This window comes from Brachypodium distachyon, chromosome 1 (genome assembly GCF_000005505.3).
Source record: "Brachypodium distachyon strain Bd21 chromosome 1, Brachypodium_distachyon_v3.0, whole genome shotgun sequence".
Classification (NCBI taxonomy): domain Eukaryota; kingdom Viridiplantae; phylum Streptophyta; class Magnoliopsida; order Poales; family Poaceae; genus Brachypodium; species Brachypodium distachyon.
Genome location: NC_016131.3, coordinates 2,696,533 through 2,714,106, shown reverse-complemented (window position 1 = coordinate 2,714,106; position 17,574 = coordinate 2,696,533). Strand labels below are relative to the sequence as shown.

Sequence of the window (17,574 nt, the reverse complement as noted above, 5' to 3'; positions counted from 1 at the left end):
ACCAACATTTTGGGCCCACCTGTCATGCATATCCATATCCATCCTCCATCTCCCTTTCTTTTGTTTCTTGTTTCCTAATCTCAATCTCTACCTGGACGGTCCTTGTTGATAACACTGCCTGGTCAGAGTAATTTGACCAACACATGCCAAATTGCAAGTGGCAGCTTCCTCGAGCGCACTTATTTTGCACTCACCGCCGCCGGTTACGATGTTCGTTGGCGCGCTGACGTCTGGGGTGACGTTGGCAGCTTCCTCTCCTACGTCTACACCAACTTCGTCCCTTGACCGGTATGATTGCGTTCCACGCTCGTGTCATCTCTAATGCTGGTGCCTGTGTGTGGCCATGAATAGTAGAAACGCTGGCCACGGTGAGGACACACTTGACTACTCAACAATGAGTTTCTAGTTTAGGAAGGGAGATAAACAATAGAAAGAAAGATCGGGGCGTGAAAATGGATATGACATGTGGGTCCGAATCGTTACTGAGAGTAATGATAAATCCCGGCTTGGCTGAGATTGGGCGTGACGAGTCGATCTTCTTTGACGTCCCCTCTGTTGATCTTTTTTTGTTTTGTTGAGAGGACGCCTCCTCTGTTGATCTGTTCAACAAGAGCAGAGCCCAGTCCGGCCCGGTAATACCGTGGCAAGTCCGGCCCGGTAAACCTCGAACTTTCTGAGAAAAAGGGTACAGAGTCGATCGGCCCAGTGAACTCGTACTACCGTACAGTACGGAGCACATCTTATTATGACACACTCCGACCCGCTTCGATCGTCTCACTCACGCCACGATGTGCGCGTAGAGGAGGTGGTTCCAGACGTCAGGCACCCCAGGGAGGCACCAGTGCACGCAGTCCGCGTAGCCAGCCGGGTCCTCCCGCCTCTGCGCCTCCGTGAGCGGCTCCCACTGCCGGCGGTGCACGGACGGGTGCGCGTCCTTGCGCCGCTCCGAAATCCGGGTCACGTCCAGCAGCCTCACGCCCACGCCGCGCGCGCCCAGACCGCGCACGGCGTCCTCCACGGCACCCGCCAGCGCCGCGTACCCCCTTCTCCCCGCGCCCCCGACGTACCGCGCGTCCGTTGCAATGGGCTCCGTCTCGTTGTAGCACTTGCCGTAAGCTGCCTCGTGTGATTTGCTCGTGGCGATGCCGGAGGAAGAGGATGGGGATGAGTCCCAGTGGTCGGAGCCGAGGTGGGTGGGCGACATGGACATGAAGAAGAGGCTGGTGCGGTCGCGGTCCACGTGGAACTCGAGCCACTCGGCCCACGTGGTCAGCGCCAGCTCGAACGCGCGCAGGGCGTCGATCTCCTTGGTCGCCCTGTAATCGCCGTCCGTCGTGTCGAACGACGAGCCCCACCTGCAGGTCGTACGTCCGTCTCTGATGGCGTTAAGCAGCTAGTACAGCAGTTATATATGCACAATGTGTGATGAGTGTTTGTTTGTTGTTGTTGGAGAATACAATGCAAACTTCTAAAGTGTTCTCAATATTACAAGAAAGAAGACATTACTATGGAATATTCTAGAATGTGAAATAAATAAAAATAGGAACCTTCTAACATTTAGATATGTATGAGGATTTGTTTACAAGTTTTGGAATACTCTAGAATAGGAGATAAATAAATTAAAAATAAGGAACCTTCTAGTAGCTAGATATTTAGGTAGAAGTGTTTGGAAGGTTTTAGATACTTGTATCAATGGATATGATCTTGGCACATATCAAAGATCTAATGGCCATGTAGTCCTATAAATAGAGGCTCTTGCCTCATGCCTAGTAGTAGAGAACAAGGAGGTGAAGAAGGTGGAGAATAAGGTGTGAGCAAGAGTAAGATGTGTATGCTCTTTTTGTACTAGTATTCATAAATCAATATATTAGTACTTTGTTCATATAAGTTTCCCAGTTAGGCCTAATTATTTTTAAGTACTTAGTGCGTTTAAGTTGTGATTTAACGTGAGCGGATTCGCTCGGAATCACAACGGTCTTGTTTCAACGTGAGTGGCATAGCCGCCCGGATTCAAGACTTGCTTTAACGTGAGTGGCTCTGCCGCCCGGAAGCTTACACTAAGTAAGTAGAAATAAAAATGAACTAACCAACTACATCCTCTGGTAGTTGGTATAGGTGAATAGGCCCTCTCGTAGTGGGTTAGGTCCACCTCAAAAACCCTTCAGTCGTTGACTGGCTGCTTACAGGACTTTGATGGAGGGACGGCGCCACCAGAGGTATGAGTTGAAGACGAGCACGGCGGCGGCGGCCCAGCGGCGGGCGTGAGCGGCGATGGATCCCGCGCGGACGGTGCGGTCGGCGGCGCGGTGGTGCACCGGGTCGTCCGAGTTGGACTCCACGAGCAACGGCGACCAGTAAAAGTCCACCGACGCGTTGTACTCCTAAACATAATTTCAACAACCGGTCCTGTCAGGAATTGATTCAGGCCAATTCGTGTAGTTTGTGGCCTGATTGACGATGCGTGTGGTGAAGCTGTCATACGTGGATCCTGAAGGACATGAGGGATCCGGTGGTGTTGAGCGTCTTGTGGAGGCCCGGGGTGGCGGTGTCGATGAGGCACACCATGGACACCCACTGGTTCCGGTTCAGGGAGTCGCCCACGAACGCCAGCCGCTTGCCCCGCAGCTTGCCCAGCATCCTCGCCGCGTCGAACCTGATATCGATCAGTCTTATTATTCCCCACAAGCAGGCTTAGTACTACTCTCTACTACGGATGAGTCGCGATTAGGCTTGTTAGTATTACGATCATGGATGCTTTGTTGGTTAATTACCTAGGAAGGTCGCAGCCGTGCGGCTGCCAGCGCCAGCGCTGGTACCGGAGGTCCGTCCGCCCGTACTTGCCGCACGCAAAGTTGTCCGACATGAACCTGCACGCGCTCTCCTCATACAGAGGGTACGCCTCCTCGTCGTACACCCAACGCCCGGACGACATGTCACACGTTGTCGTCTCCTCGCCCCGGCTGACATCGTCGAGCAAGGCAGCGGCGAAGCTTCCCTTGGACGACGTCGTCGACGACGAGCAGCACGACCACCATCAGCAGGAACGAGTTGAAGCAGTGGCTTCGGACGCTCACGTTGCCCGTGACAATGCCCCACGCTGATTGCCTGGTCTTCTTCCCCGACCCCTAACACGTGTCATCAGGGTCGCCGGTGCCGGCGGTGCTTCGGCCTTTCCGCGGCGGAGGGCTCCCGGCGGCCACTGCCTTGACAGCCATATCTACCTCTGACCTATCCTACTATTGTCTACTGCACGAATGCAGCGGGATCGATCAAATAGGTAGCTTGTTGCATGTATGCAAGGGGGGCAGACGAAGGTGGTGCGGTTCGGTCAGTCAGTGAGTGGCAATGTGTGTTGCAGCAGGTGCAATGGCTTGTTGTAAAATGATTGACGATGGTCTCTTTTAGGTGGGAGTTGTTGCCACTTGTAGCTTAACTGACCACTTCTTCATGCACCTAAGAGCAAGAATAATAAGGTGATGTAAGCAGGCTCTAAGAATTTAAATATTGTATCTTTGTTTAGTTGGAGGAAAGAGAAAAGGAGAGAGAAGAGATATGGGCTACTATCTAATAGCCAGCTGCAACACGTGCTCCTAGGCACTCTATGAGACTACAATGTGGGCCTCCTCATAACAAATTAATACATTATTGTAGCCACCTTATTATACATGCCAGCTATATGTTAGCTAAAAATGACATGGTAAAAGCTTATAACCAGCAGCAGGCTAAACTATTAATCTTGTTCTAAAGTTGGCCTAGGAACCGTTCGCAACCTCTTGATTTTTCTGCTCCAATCCAAATCACAGTGCGTTGGACACATGCACACTAACACACACATGTGTACGTTTGCCCCATGTCCACGGTCTTATAAGCTTCATTTTCTGTAGTTAAAAGTTGGAGAATCATGCATAGTGCGTGGAGCAGATGCACTGGCGGAGCTATGTTGTGGCCAAACTGGGCCATGGCCCACCCAGGTTTTTGGAAAAACAAACAAACTACTACTGCCCAGCCCAGTAAGCCTCGCTCACGGGTATCTGAGCAATTCTTCCTGTTGCTTTTTTTCATTTTCCACTGTGAAAGCTTCTCTCAATCCCTCCCTAGTCCTTTCTTTCCTGGGCACAGGCTTACCTGGTTGACCGCCCACATTCATTCATTGTTCGTTCTGAGGTGGATTCGAACCACAGCAAGCGCAGCAAGGATTTTGAGTCCAACGCGCTAAACTAAAGAGGATTTTCAGTCCTCTGCTCTACCAGCCAGAATCTAGAAGGACACCACCCGATTTGACACAGCTAGACTGGAAACACTGCTTGTCAAGAGCACAGACCCCAGTATACAATACTTTTTGAGTATGTTGGTAAGGTCCCGTCATCCGCTTCTGTGATTGCACTTCTGCGTAACTAGGGGTGCAATTCCAGTACAACGTACTTTCATAATGGAATCAAAAGCGTCGTCCGGATATACATGAAAAATGTTTATATACGATATTTATGACACAGAATGTTGTTCTTTCAACATGATTCCTCGACAATTGAGTCATTGTATCTGACTCTCCGTTCTCTCCGTTCCACTTTGGTTTTCGAGTAATAATTACCATGATGAATTTCTCTTACTGCTTGGTTCCGCATTGGATTTAGCCAACTTTTCCACTCACGGTAGCCATGCCCCTTTAGCCCTTTACGCTGCCTGCTGAATCGTCACTCTCTGACTCTCCTGACGCCCTCGAGCAGTTGCCCTCGAGGACGACGGCAGGAATATCGAGGCACAGGGCCGCGCGACCGCTTCTTGCCCCACTGCTCTGCGACTCCTCTACGCGCCCGCAGCCTGCGCCGCCTCGCCTTGTCTCCCCGTGCCTGCAGCCCTACGCCCGCAGCCCCAGAGCCCCTGCTGCTCTCCGCTGTCGCGTTGGCTGCTACTTCTCTGCCGCGAGCGCCGCCCCGCATGCCGCCGCTGCTCACCTCGCGGGCTGCCCTGCGCCCTCTTCCTCTCATCTTCCCCAATTCTCTATTCAGGTATTTTTCTTAGGTCGTAGCATCTTTTGTTTGTGAGATGTAACCACTGAGAACAGAAAATTTGAGGAATGACAAATGTTCGGTGAAGTGGTATGATTCGGACCAAAATTTTCTGTTGTGCTCCGCCACTGAGCAGATGACCAGCAGCCAAAATTGTTTGGTGAGAGTCCAACAGATCGAGGCCAACTCGTCTCATAGGAACCAAGTCTCTGTAGTTTTCTCAAGGGAGATGAGTTTCTCCTCTGACTTCCGTTGCTATGGTGGAGTTGATGTACGATTTGTTTGGAACATTGATGTACGACTCTAGCTTTTTCTAGGCAGTACAATTTTTTGCTTTTGAAGTTGCAAACAACATCCTTATGAGAAAGCTACAGGCAGGATTCTCCCTGCGCTAGCCAGATTCAAGAAATTCGATAGAATAGACATCCGTGTAATTTTGGCACTTTTCTGCAAATTTCTTTCTACATGCCAGGACTGCACTATCTTAATTTCGATTAAATCATGCAATTTTACACAGTTATTGTTATTTACCACGTGCTCATGGCGTGTCGGACGTCCACAGTTTTTTTTTGACGATGTCAAAAAAAAAAGTAACCAACTATTTTACATTACAGTCCTGGAAACCAGACAGACACCATGCTAGCATCGAGTCCACGAGTTCATGACATCCTCCGCCTTCTCCTTATCCATCATCGATGCCGGCGTCTCAGTCTTGTGCGCCTTGTCACGTTTCCATCTTTCGTCTAGCTGGACTTTCACCTTCTGTTGTACCGTAAGCATTACTCCCACGGCGATGCCGCCAAACAAAACATCCGAGATTTTCCTATAAGCCAGCATCAGTAGATCAGTTAGAACTCCAAATTCAGCAAATTGGAAAAAATACAGTAACAGGTTCAGATAACAGGTGAGCATCTACAGGCTACAGCCACCCCTCTCCCAAATAAGCATGCAAGGGGCTTTCTCAGTACTTCGTATCATGTTTCTGTCGACATGTAGCCTATCTGAAATAGTTGTGTATCTGTATCAAAATGACTGTTTCGCCACAAAATGATTTTGTTGCCATCTTCATCACAACGCACCCACCAAGAATCCCACCGAATACCTCACTTCTACACGCAAAACCACCAAATAACTACAGAAACCGAGAAGATTGGACTGGATCCCTAAGTACTGAAGATTCTAGCCATGATTGTTCTCCGCAGTTCGGTTTGCAAAACACTACATCACATTTATCAAGTGCCAGGTCAGGTGTATGTACCAGGTGGAGTCTTGCTGCTGAAACACCTTTGAACTGCTGCCTCCTTTATGACTGTGAGCCGAAGCCGGCACCCGCTGTGGGCCGGAGTATGAGCAAAATCAGGGCCGCCATCCTCGAGCGCAACGCCTCTGACGATCGGCCTCCGTGGCCATTTAGCAAATATTCTTTCCTCTTATCCAGTCTTACAAACTTTTTTCCTTTCTAAAATACACATAAACGGGTGTATCATCCATTAAAGAAAAAAGCTGCAATAAAGCGAGTACAAAGTTTTACAACTTAAACTTAGCCAGTATATCTCCAGGACAGTCCACACACAGTGATTCTACCCATTCCACTAGCACTAATCAGATTCGCGGCTTGCCAATTTCTGCCTTCTCTCTCAATCTCTTCGAGGACAACCCGGCCCTAATGCTAGGCCGCTCACCATCGAAGACTACACGATTTCTGTGTTTCCATTTTCCAAATCGTCCAGTAGATCAACGCCGTGTTATTACCAAGGTCTTGCCGTTTACCTCTCCAGCGTGATTGTGGACCACCATTTCTTAAGGCTCGAGTTCCACAACGGCATTGCGTCTGCCATGTTCCAATGAGAGAGAAACTTGAACCAAACTTCCCTTGTGCCCACACAGCCCAGCAATAGATGATCGATGTTTTCCTGTTCCTGCTCACAGATTGGACACACCAGCGGATGATCCATCCCTCGGCCTTGCAGCCTGTCGGCTGTCCAGCAGCATCTTTTCCGACACGCGAGCCATAGGAAGCACTTGCATGCACTTGGCCGGCGCCTTCGAGTCCCACATCAGATCATGAGCAGCAAACTCCTCTCAGCCCTCGAACAATGCAAGGTACGCTGACTGAACTGACCATCTCCAAGGAAAAATGTCCTGCTCCTCTTGAAGCTCCATATCGGCCAGCAGGTCCTAAAGCCTGAACATCTCCCGCATGGTTTCCTCATTTATGTTCAGACTAAGATATCTTATCCAGTTATTGTTCTGCAAGCAGTCCTTGACCGAGCTTCCCTTGCAGTTCCTTCCCGACTCGTGTAGATCGCCGGGAACAGGTCCTTGATCCTTTGCCCACCAATCCAGCCATCCAGGGATCGCTCCAGAAATACGTGTCTTCTCCATCCTGGACCGACGCCACTGTCTCAGCTTCGAATAGATCAACTGATTTCTGTGTTGGATTTGCCCAAAGATCAATCATATGAAGATGCATACGAGTATCACCAAATTATGGCCAAAGCACCTGTCGTGCCTTTCTTTATTTCTTATCTCAATCACACGTTACAAGCTGCAGCATACAAGTGTATATATACGCATCCTCCTAGTACAAGAGCACACATACTAGGACCAGGACTCACGACCTGGACTAATTCCAATCCTAAACACACAAGGAAAACTTTATGTGAAACTAGCCTGATTACTACTCGGACTAGCGTCCAGTTCAAACTCACCCACGACAGCACTCCTGATCCTATTAGGACTCATACGTACTCAAGATTATACTAACATGCTGTGAGATTGAAAGGTCAAGTTGATGCCAAGGTCTCCACGGCTCAGTTCTCTGAAGCCGCTCTGAATTGAGAAGCCCTAGCTAGGTTCAGAATCCCAAGCCCGCCAACTCTCTTTGGAGCACAAACCTCCTCCCAAGCAACCAAGCAACTGCCACCACGGGCCTCTTTCCTATCTTTCCACAAGAATCCCCTACAGATCTTCTCAATTTTGGCAATGGTGCTCATCGGCAGATCTAAGGATAGCATTGCATAGACAGGAATTGCACAAAGTGCTCCGTTGATAAATGTCAGCCTGCCTCCAGTAGTTAGAAGAGAGGCGCACCAACTGTTAGCTTAATCTTGCAAATCTGAGTTGGCACCCGCAGTGTCTAAGGTCCTAGTTGTAATCGGATTGGGAATTAATATTCAGTCCGGCTAGTACGAATTAGTAGTGGAGTTAGTAGCTAACTTAGTATGAGTCCGTTTCGACAACCTGGTCCGAGTAGGTCTAGGCATCAAGGCAGTATGTGGTTGTGTATATATACACATGCAGTCCATGGTTTCTTATATCAAATTTGTAACGTGAGTTCTGAGTTTGGAGAAATAAAAAGAAAAGGCACGACAGGTGCCTTCGGCCATAATTTGTGCGTCTTCATGTGATTGATCTTTGGACAAACCCAACATTTGGTATCAGAGCGAGGTCCAAGATTTGAAGACGCGCTTGCCCCGGGGAGGCGATGTGCTAGCGCCTCGGGGCGGGCAACGGCGGCGGAGCGGCGTCCGTGGATAAGAGCGGGCAATCAACGGCGGAGCGGTGTCCGCGGATAAGAGCGGGCAAACGGTGCCAGTGCGCGAAGAGGTGTTCAGCGGATTGGATCGGGCAATCGGTGGTTGTGCAGTGGAGCGACGTTCAGCAGATCAAATAGGACTATCATCGCAGTGGACCGATCTCCTAGTAACGGGAGATCATCCTGATCGTCCGAACGTACTCGACATCGGGTCAAGCTGCATATGTACGTCCAGGTCAGCGTCTGTGAATCGTGGTTGTGTCCAAGTGCTCGTCTGCGTGGGACTCTATAAGCGGAAGTGCGTCACGGTCGAAGGGCTGTCCTGTGAGGTGTATCACTGAGGGCGAAGACGTGCGTGCAGACAAGGTGGCGGGTGGTCATCTGTGTGTCTCGACGAGAAGACGGAAGCTCAAGCGTATAGTGGGGCGGTGTACCAGTGAAGGTGAGTCTCTTCAATGAGAACATGTCTCTACGTGGAGTTATGGGTTTAGCTAGCACGTATTGCGCTAGGTGTGGACGGTGTAGTCCATGCGGGAACTAGCGTGACTGGGAGTCTGAATCATACGTTGAGTGAGTCGACGAGTCGTGAAGCTGCGGTGAGTCAAGATCAGGGAAGCATGGAAGACACGAGTCAAGATTAGGAGGAAATTGTTAGCTTAATCTTGCAAATCTGAGTTGGCACCCCCAGTGTCTAAGGTCCTAGTTGTAATCGGATTGGGAATTAATATTCAGTCCGGCTAGTACGAATTAGTAGTGGAGTTAGTAGCTAACTTAGTATGAGTCCGTTTGGACAACCTGGTCCGAGTAGGTCTAGGCATCAAGGCAGTATGTGGTTGTGTATATATACACATGCAGTCCATGGTTTCTTATATCAAACTTGTAACGTGAGTTCTGAGTTTGGAGAAATAAAAAGAAAAGGCACGACAGGTGCCTTCGGTCATAATTTGTGCGTCTTCATGTGATTGATCTTTGGACAAACCCAGCACCAACTTTGAAGCTTGTTCCTCCACCTGCGCCTGGAGCTGTGCAACCGAGACTTTCCTGATTCCAGCCTGCCTCCCGTGGTTAGAAAAGAGGCGCACCAGCAGTGACAAACTTTTCACATGACTTTAATTTATTCCTTTCAAGGCATTGTGTTTCCATCCAAACGGAGTGGCCCCATATATAATTTCTACTTGGAGCCTCAACATCAGATGTGTATCTCCTGAATACGCTTGAGACCATGATTTATGTGATAATAAAACTTCATGTTTGCTCACAAATAGAACTGTATACTCGAGACTATTCTAGAAGATAGATTTGTCATAAAGTTATTGGCTGTGGAAGGTGCTACACAAATTTTTTATAAATATGTTTCATCCTACATATATGATTTGGATGATGGCCACTTGGCACAAATTTATTATTTACATGTAGTTATATTTATTTAAATATACCCGCCCTTCCCCTTTTCAAGAGTCTAGCTATGCCGATTTGAGATTTTCACATTTGTTTCCTCTTCCTCATTTGTATTCCTATGTCAATTATGCGAGGTCAATCTTAAATAAACTACACACATACTAATCCACCATCAATATCACCTTAACTCGACCGACCAAGAATCAACTATAAATCTTAATGAGCTATGGAGTTGTTAAATAACGACTTTCGAGTTGAATAAAAAAAATATTATTGGTCTAATTTCTATTTTATGTAAAGACATACACATTTGTTTCCCGGGAAATAGAATGGTTCATACATTTTATTATAAGTAAAGATATACACACGAGTTGCCTACCGGAATTCTATTCCGAGGACCAGAACCTACCGCCTCAGCCTCATCAGCGCCCGCGACTCCATGTTCGTGATGGAAAGGAGTAGAGAATTTGGCTGCCGTTGCCACGAAAAGAAAAGGAAAAATACGTGAGTTTGTGTTAAATATCGTACAACATGTGCGTTTGCGGGTCGAGGACAGTCACCCTCTGCCGTCGCCAACCCAATACTCTTATCCCCACCGCCCCACGTCGCCACCGTCGTCACCAACAGCCCCATTACCCCGACCTCGCCTCCGGTTCTTGATGGATAGAAAAGCGAAGAGAAGAGACACGAGGGATAAGGCAACGACGAACCCTAGCTCTCGTGCGACCTTCGATGTCGACACGCGCTGCAAGAGTTCGAAGTTAAACTCGGCCCAATCGCGTCCAGCAAACTGGAGAAGATCAGACGTTGTCACGCCAATTACTGGCCGGTAGATTAGTTCCCGGAAGTTGATTCCGGGAACCCTAGGAACCTTCGACCGACGAGGCGCGTGTCAAACCACTGACGCAGCAGCAGGCACGAAGATGTGGTCGAGGAATGTCTTTAAGACCTCGAGATACTTCTCCCACCTTTCTGAAGGCCTACGGAAACACAATCTCGCCATTGCTCAGGAATTGGGGAGGAATTGGTGAGTAAACGAGTTAGCCGTTGCCGGGGAAGAAGAAGAGGGGGAAAATACGAAGTTTCGCGGGCTGGGGCGGAGATTGAGTTCTTTTGTAGATTGGGCCGTGGGCCTGGGGCAAGTCATCGTTAAATACCGTCCATATAATGTTTTGCCTCCAAATTTGTGTCTTGAGCAGCCTGATTGGGTGGTTTGCATCCTAGTCTTGTTTGCTGCTGATTCGAATTCTGGCAAACCTAACTTTTATTTTTATTTTTCTTAAATGACATGAAACGTACAAGATAATGCAGTATTTTTTTAGCATTATACATGGTGTTTTAAGTTATGCGGGATGGAATTGCGTTGAGTGAGGAATAATAGTTTTTTGAAAGGGAGAAATAATCATAAGGGCATATAATAATTGTTTGAATTCGGGGGCATGGGACGGCTGCACCACGGGCTGTTTTGAGCCACTGGTATCTGTTAGCCTCTTACCTATATGGGTTCTATTACCCAGCGTTTCTATAGTTTTGGGCCACTGGTATATATGTTGGCCATCTTATAGCTGCGGCGCTACTTTTTTTTTTTTGCCTTATGGTGTCCAATCTTGTTGAGCCCAAGCGATTTCTTTTATGCTTTCGCGCCACGGCCCAGCAACCATAGGGGGAAAATGATACTATGGTATGTTTTTGTTTGCGCCAAAAAAATTGGACCAATCAGCAGGTGTGCGTGTAATTTATGTTCGTGGAATGACCTTGATGAAGTGACATCAACTCAACAGCTCGTTTGGCACCCATCATTTTGGTTTAAAATTTTGAAATCTATTTTGAATTTCAGAAACCAACTTGTTTGGTTGACACGGAATTAGCTATAAGCATTCAATATGAAATTTCGTAAAATCACATTATAACTATCCCCAATTCCTATCGAGAAGTCATCATTTCTCTGGAATTGTCTCTCACTCTACGAATCCATGTGGTAGATAAACATGATTTTTTAGCCCGGAATAGTATCTCACTCTATGAATCCATGTGGTAAACCACACGAACAAACACGAAAGCCGACCGTGGATTCGCCGGAAACCCGAAAAGCTTGTCGGATCTCAAGGGATTCGCCGGACACACAGCTCCGCACGCCCTCCGCCGGCGCTAGGTGCACCACCGGAGCTCTCTCTCCCCTCCATCTATGCGTGATGAGCAGCCTAGCATGGTGGTTTGCATCCTAGTCTTGTTTGCTGCTGGTTCGAATTCTGGCAAACCAAATTTTTACATATATTTTTTCAAAGGACGTGAAATGTACAAGATAATGCAGTCTTTTTTACCGTGATACATGGTGTTTTAAATTATGCACGATGGAATTGCGTTGAGTGAGAAATAACGTAGATAATGCAGTCTTTTTTACCGTGATACATGGTGTTCTAAATTATGCAGGATTGAATTGCGTTGAGTGAGAAATGGGAGTTTCTTTTATTTTTTGCTGAGAAAGGCAGGAGCTCTGCCATGCAACACTAGAAGATAGAAGAAAGTATATGTACAAGAGACCGAGGTCTCAACACAAGGCAAAGCCAAAAACGAAAGGAAAACCGCCGCCCTATCGGATCAAGCGTAGTTGACCGATAGGGCAGAGAAAACACCAAACGACCCGACTACGCGGTCACGAGGGAGAAATCAAGCTTATGAGAGTTGATAGCATCACAGGCCATCATGGCGATGACGAAAGCCGGGGCGGTCACAGCCTGAAATATACGCCTATTGCGCTCCTCCCAAATGTCCACATGATGTAAGTAGCCACCCCATTAAATTCACGTCTTCTGTTCTTGTTGATGGCCTTGGAGGCAGGAATTCACCACGCAATAGTGTCATTGTAGTCAGAGGGCTTGACTTGTTGTAGGATATTGAGATCGTAGTGGCTGAGGACAAAGGAACATATGTGTCCCGGTTTCATGGGGCTCGATGCAAAGGGAGCAACCTGGAGTATGAGGCCAGCCCCTAACGGCGAGGTTATCGGCAGTGAGAATCTTGTTCTGAGCGAGGAGCCACGCGAAGAACTTGCACTTGTTTTCAGCCTTTGCTTTCCAAACAATATTAATGTGTTGGGCGTGGATGGAGCCAAGGAATTGGGCCTTGTACGCTAAATTAGAGGTGTAGATGCCATCAGAGGTCCAATGCCAAGTGATGGAATCGAGGGTGTCGGGGTGCAAGACCACAACATGAAGCCTTTACCAAAGGGAGACAAACTCGTCAAGCCGCACCTCATTGGAGATCTTGCCCCTTAGGGCATGGATCCAAGCCCCGTCGGTGATATCATCATGAACAGTGCGGTTCTTCTTCCTAGTGATGGCAAAAATGGTAGGAGCGATGATCTTGGGAACGACACCATCAAGCCAAGAGTCGAGCCAGAAGGTGGCCTTACGACCGTCCTCAATATGCACCACGGTGGAGGCGGAGAAGAGGGCACGGTCGCACTTGTTCACCTGCGGAGGGGTACCACCAACCCCCGGAATTTCTTGAATGAAAGGGAGAAATAAGTGTAAGAGTGTGGAAGAATTGCTTGAATGCGGGGGCCGGGATAGGAAGGCTGCATCACGGGTGTTTTAAAGCTACTGATATATGTTAGCCTCATACCTATATGGGTTCTTTAACCCAGCTTTTCTATCGTTTTCGGCTACCGGTATCTGTTGGCATTTTACCTATATATGCCTTTACATGGGTTTGCTTCTTACATAACACAGCAGGTCATAATCCGGTCAGAATTATATAAAAAAAATTCCAGCATCTGCAACAATGAAAATGGCCACGAAAACTTTGACAAGATGGACAAGAAAGCAGTCCATATAAAAAAAAAGAGGCAAGCCAGGGAACTTGCATTTTATACCACTTATATTGTCAAAAACGGGAAACGGATTACAATCACGGCGTGTCCAGCGGCGCCGTCGCGTGCAGCACACCACAAGCCGTAACGACACCGAACGATGTTAGCCAGAAGAACGACGCCGGCACGCTGCACAGCAGAGGCACACGTTGTACGACCTTGGTCAGAGCGCCTGGTCATCGGCGGCGGGGAAGAAGAGCTTCCAGTAGAGCAGCTCGTACCATGCGTCCGGCACGCCGGGGAGGCACCAGTGCGTGCAGTCCGCGTCGCTCTGCTGCTGCTCCTTCCCGGCTCCCGGGGTCTTGCCCCACTGCTCCCTGTACACCTGCGTGTGCGCGTCCCGGCGGTAACCCGCCCGGCACCTCGTCGGTCACCTTCAGCATCGCCCGGCGGCCGGCTCGTGCTCCCCTGGTACGACGCGTACTCGGCGCCCGAGACCGGTGTCTTCTGGGCTTCTGGTCGTAGCAGCTGTTGTAAAATTCTACAGGCAGGAACCTCCCAGGGCTAGCCAGATTCAAGAAATTCGATAAAATAGACATCCGTGTAACTTTGGCACTTTTCTGCAAAATTCTTTCTACATGCCAGGACTCCACTATCTTAATTTTGATTAAATCATGCAATTTTACACATTTATTTCTATTTACCACATAGCCAACTATTTTACATTGCAGTACTGGAAACCAGACAGACACCGTGCTAGCATCGAGTCCACGAGTTCACGACATTCTCCGCCTTCTCCTTGTCCATCATCCATGAAGGCGTCTCAGTCTTGTGCGTCCTGTCACGTTTCCATTTTTCGTCTTGCTGGACTCCCACCTTGTGTTGTACCGTAAGCATTACTCCGGCGCCGATGCCGCAAAACAAAACATTCCACCTATAAGCCAGCATCAGTAGATCAGTTAAAACTCCAAACTCAGCAAATTGGGAAAACAATTGTAAACAAGAAAAATACAGTAACAGGTTCAAATAACAAGTGAGCATCTACAGGCTACAGCCACCCCTCTCCCAAATAAGTATGCAAGGGGCTTCTCATATAATGTTTGCGTCGACATGTGGCCTATCTGAAATACTCACTCCGTCCGGTATTAAGTGTCACAACTTTTTCTCATATAATGTTTGCGACACTTAATACCGGACGGAGTGAGTAGTTGTGTATCTGTATCAATGACTGTTTTTCCACAAAATAATTTTGTTGCCATCTTCATCACAACGCACCCAACAATAATCCCACCAAAAACCTCACTTCTACACGCAAGACCACCAAATAACTACAGAAACCGAGAAGATTGGACTGGATCACTAAGTCTAGTACTCTGTACTTCAGATTCTAGCCATGATTGTTCTCCACAAACACTACATCACATTTGTAAAGTACCAGGTCAGGTGTATGTACCAGGTGGAGTCTTGCTGCTGAAACACCTTTGAACTGCTGCCACCTTCATTTCCCTTGGATCCACCACTTGCATATGAAGACATCTTACTCTGGAAATAATAGGAGTTGAACAAAATTGTCAAACTTGTTTCACATAATACTACCAAGCAAGCTGAAAATTGCAATTTATACATTTTAAAGGCTCTAACAAAATTTGGGGTGGCCCAACTTTTTTATCAACGGCTAGATGGAGAGCTATTGTACTACTCCCTCTGTCTCATATTAAGTGATTCAAATTTGCTCAAATAAGGATGTATCTATGCTTAAAAAGCGTCTAGATACATGTATAGAAAGTCACTTAATATGGGACGGAGGGAGTACTAATTTATCAAGATACCATCCACTGCTCTCTGGTCCAGTAAATTTGCGATGTGAATAAGAAGACAAATTTTGAACAATCAAAACGATGTCCCTTGAGTAGTTTTTAGCCTTGTTTTTAGTTGTTACTCCCTCCAATCCATAATAAGTGTCTCGGATTTTGTACTAAGTCTGAGACACTTATTATGGATCGGAGGGAGTAATTTTTAGTTTGTTCTGCCCCCCCCCCCCCCCACCTCTTTTGTTTTTTGCTTTCCTGGATTTGTTCCAGGGCAGCTCCGCGCAACCGTCTTTGGCAATAAATGGATCACTGTATCCGTTTTGTAAAAAAAAAGGAATATAGATAGGTTACTTTAACCAAATAGGCTCCTAAAGGGGAATGGAAATAATTAGACAGACCCAAAACAAAATTAGGACAGTACAGAGGTACTAGATGTCTAGATTCCTTTTGATCCCAAACATGAATGATTAAGTTTGAGATTTACACAAGAACAATGCTCCCCTGGATCAGCATATTTCCATGGCACTCACTAGCCCTATCTCCATAGGATGCTGTTCACCCTAATTCCTCATTTCGGACTCAACAATCTGCTGGTTTATTGTTGTGCATGTGCAGGAATAACAAAAGACCATTTTTTCGATGAAGAATAACAAAAGGATTCAGTCTAGTATTTCCATTTGCAGATTCCAACAATGTTCGTCTACAGCAACACGAGACCTAATAAGAGCTCTGGAGTACATATCCATTCGATCCGACCTAATTGATAGCATGCGGGCTTAAAGAAATACGCAAGTCATACTGAATAATCCAACACAGCGACTCCCCTACTTAAAAAACAGATAGAGTCGAGGTACCTACCCCGGTGATATCTCTGCATCCAGGGCTGCCGCGTCCCCCGTTGGTGAAGCCTCTAGAGGCCAGCGCCGGCCGCCGGACAGCAGCGGCTGCCTCGCTGCATCCCTGGCTAACGCTGCTGAAGAAGCGAGAGACAGTCGCCGACCGCCGGAGTGCAATTCCAATGGCAGATCGGAGCATCGCCATCGCCTTTGGGAACGGTATGGCACTCGCCTGCTTTTCTTTTGTTTCTGGGGAAGAAACGAGATGTCGCTCTCGCCTGGTTGTAGCCGGGCCATGGTTTGGGGCAGGGCAGGCCTCTTTATGGGCTTGGTTTGCGCGAGGTTGAGACGGAATCGAATTCCGAATCCGGTTGGGTGAGCCTAATTGGGCTGGGGCTTGGTGCAAGGTTGAAATCAGAATCCTTCTCGGTCAGCCGCCGCAAATGCCCACCGTGGACTGGCCCAGCTCAATCACACCCGCAATTGTATCCGGACTAATTGGCCCGCATGCTCCCCTCAAAAAACAAAATAAAAATAAAAATGGCCCGCATGCGGTTTTTTACTCTCCTATACAATTCGGCTCCATCCAAAAAAAGAAGTGACGCGCTAGGCGTCGGCCGGGCGCAGGGTGCGCACCGATCGGCCCCCTAGCGAGCCGTTCGATCTGCTGCATCTAGCCGTCTGATCTCCTGGTCAGTTTGCTTTGCTTCCATCCGGCCGGGTCGTGCGACTTTCTCTTGTGCTACAGGAAGCAGCCACCGAAGCAACGCAGCAGCACCACGGCCACGTTCGTCCCTCAGCACAGCACGGCGCCACTGCAGCCTTGTCCTCGTCTGCAGCCACACCGTCGCTGGCCATTGCCGCCGTCGCCGCAACTGCTGGCTAGGCGCCGCGGTTCAACACCATCAGTTCCCGTCCAGGAACGGAGTCAGAAATTCAACATGAGGGGGCGATTTGGGCTTAAGGGGGGCACGAAATTAGAAAGCTAACCAATTTTTAAGGAATTGTTGATGAGCCAATTAGTACAAATTAGAAAAAACAAATTTTATAGGGGGCTTCCGGCGCCCCTCCTTGTCTCCGTCCCTGCTCCTGTCACCGTCGGACGCCTCCTTCGCAGAACTGATGGCTGCCGCCTTATAACAACACTGGCCACCCTTGTTAACTAAACCCAGCT

General features: G+C 48.2%; 1 protein-coding gene and 1 pseudogene across 1 annotated transcript; both read right to left on the bottom strand.

The window, feature by feature from the left end:
* Positions 1–406: 406 nt before the first annotated feature.
* On the bottom strand, positions 407–13,626 carry LOC100840468 (annotated as a pseudogene).
* Positions 13,627–14,326: 700 nt separating this feature from the next.
* Positions 14,327–16,684, bottom strand: LOC100820984. The gene is made up of 3 exons (XM_003563717.4): positions 16,423–16,684; positions 15,207–15,295; positions 14,327–14,687 (listed from the first exon to the last, which is right to left on the bottom strand). Exons 1-3 carry the CDS (start codon positions 16,603–16,605, stop codon positions 14,510–14,512), a joined length of 450 nt encoding a protein of 149 aa, XP_003563765.1. The 5' UTR covers positions 16,606–16,684; the 3' UTR covers positions 14,327–14,509.
* Between the last annotated feature and the right edge of the window lie 890 nt (positions 16,685–17,574).

Bases quoted from the DNA above. Each gene is read 5' to 3' on its own strand.
- LOC100820984 (XM_003563717.4), bottom strand. From the start codon at position 16,605: ATGGCGATGCTCCGATCTGCCATTGGAATTGCACTCCGGCGGTCGGCG. The intron at 15,296-16,422 runs GTAGGTACCTCG...TATTATTTCCAG, and splicing joins GATGCAGAGATATCACCGGG to AGTAAGATGTCTTCATATGC. The intron at 14,688-15,206 runs GTACATACACCT...GCTGGCTTATAG, and splicing joins CAGCAGCAAGACTCCACCTG to GTGGAATGTTTTGTTTTGCG.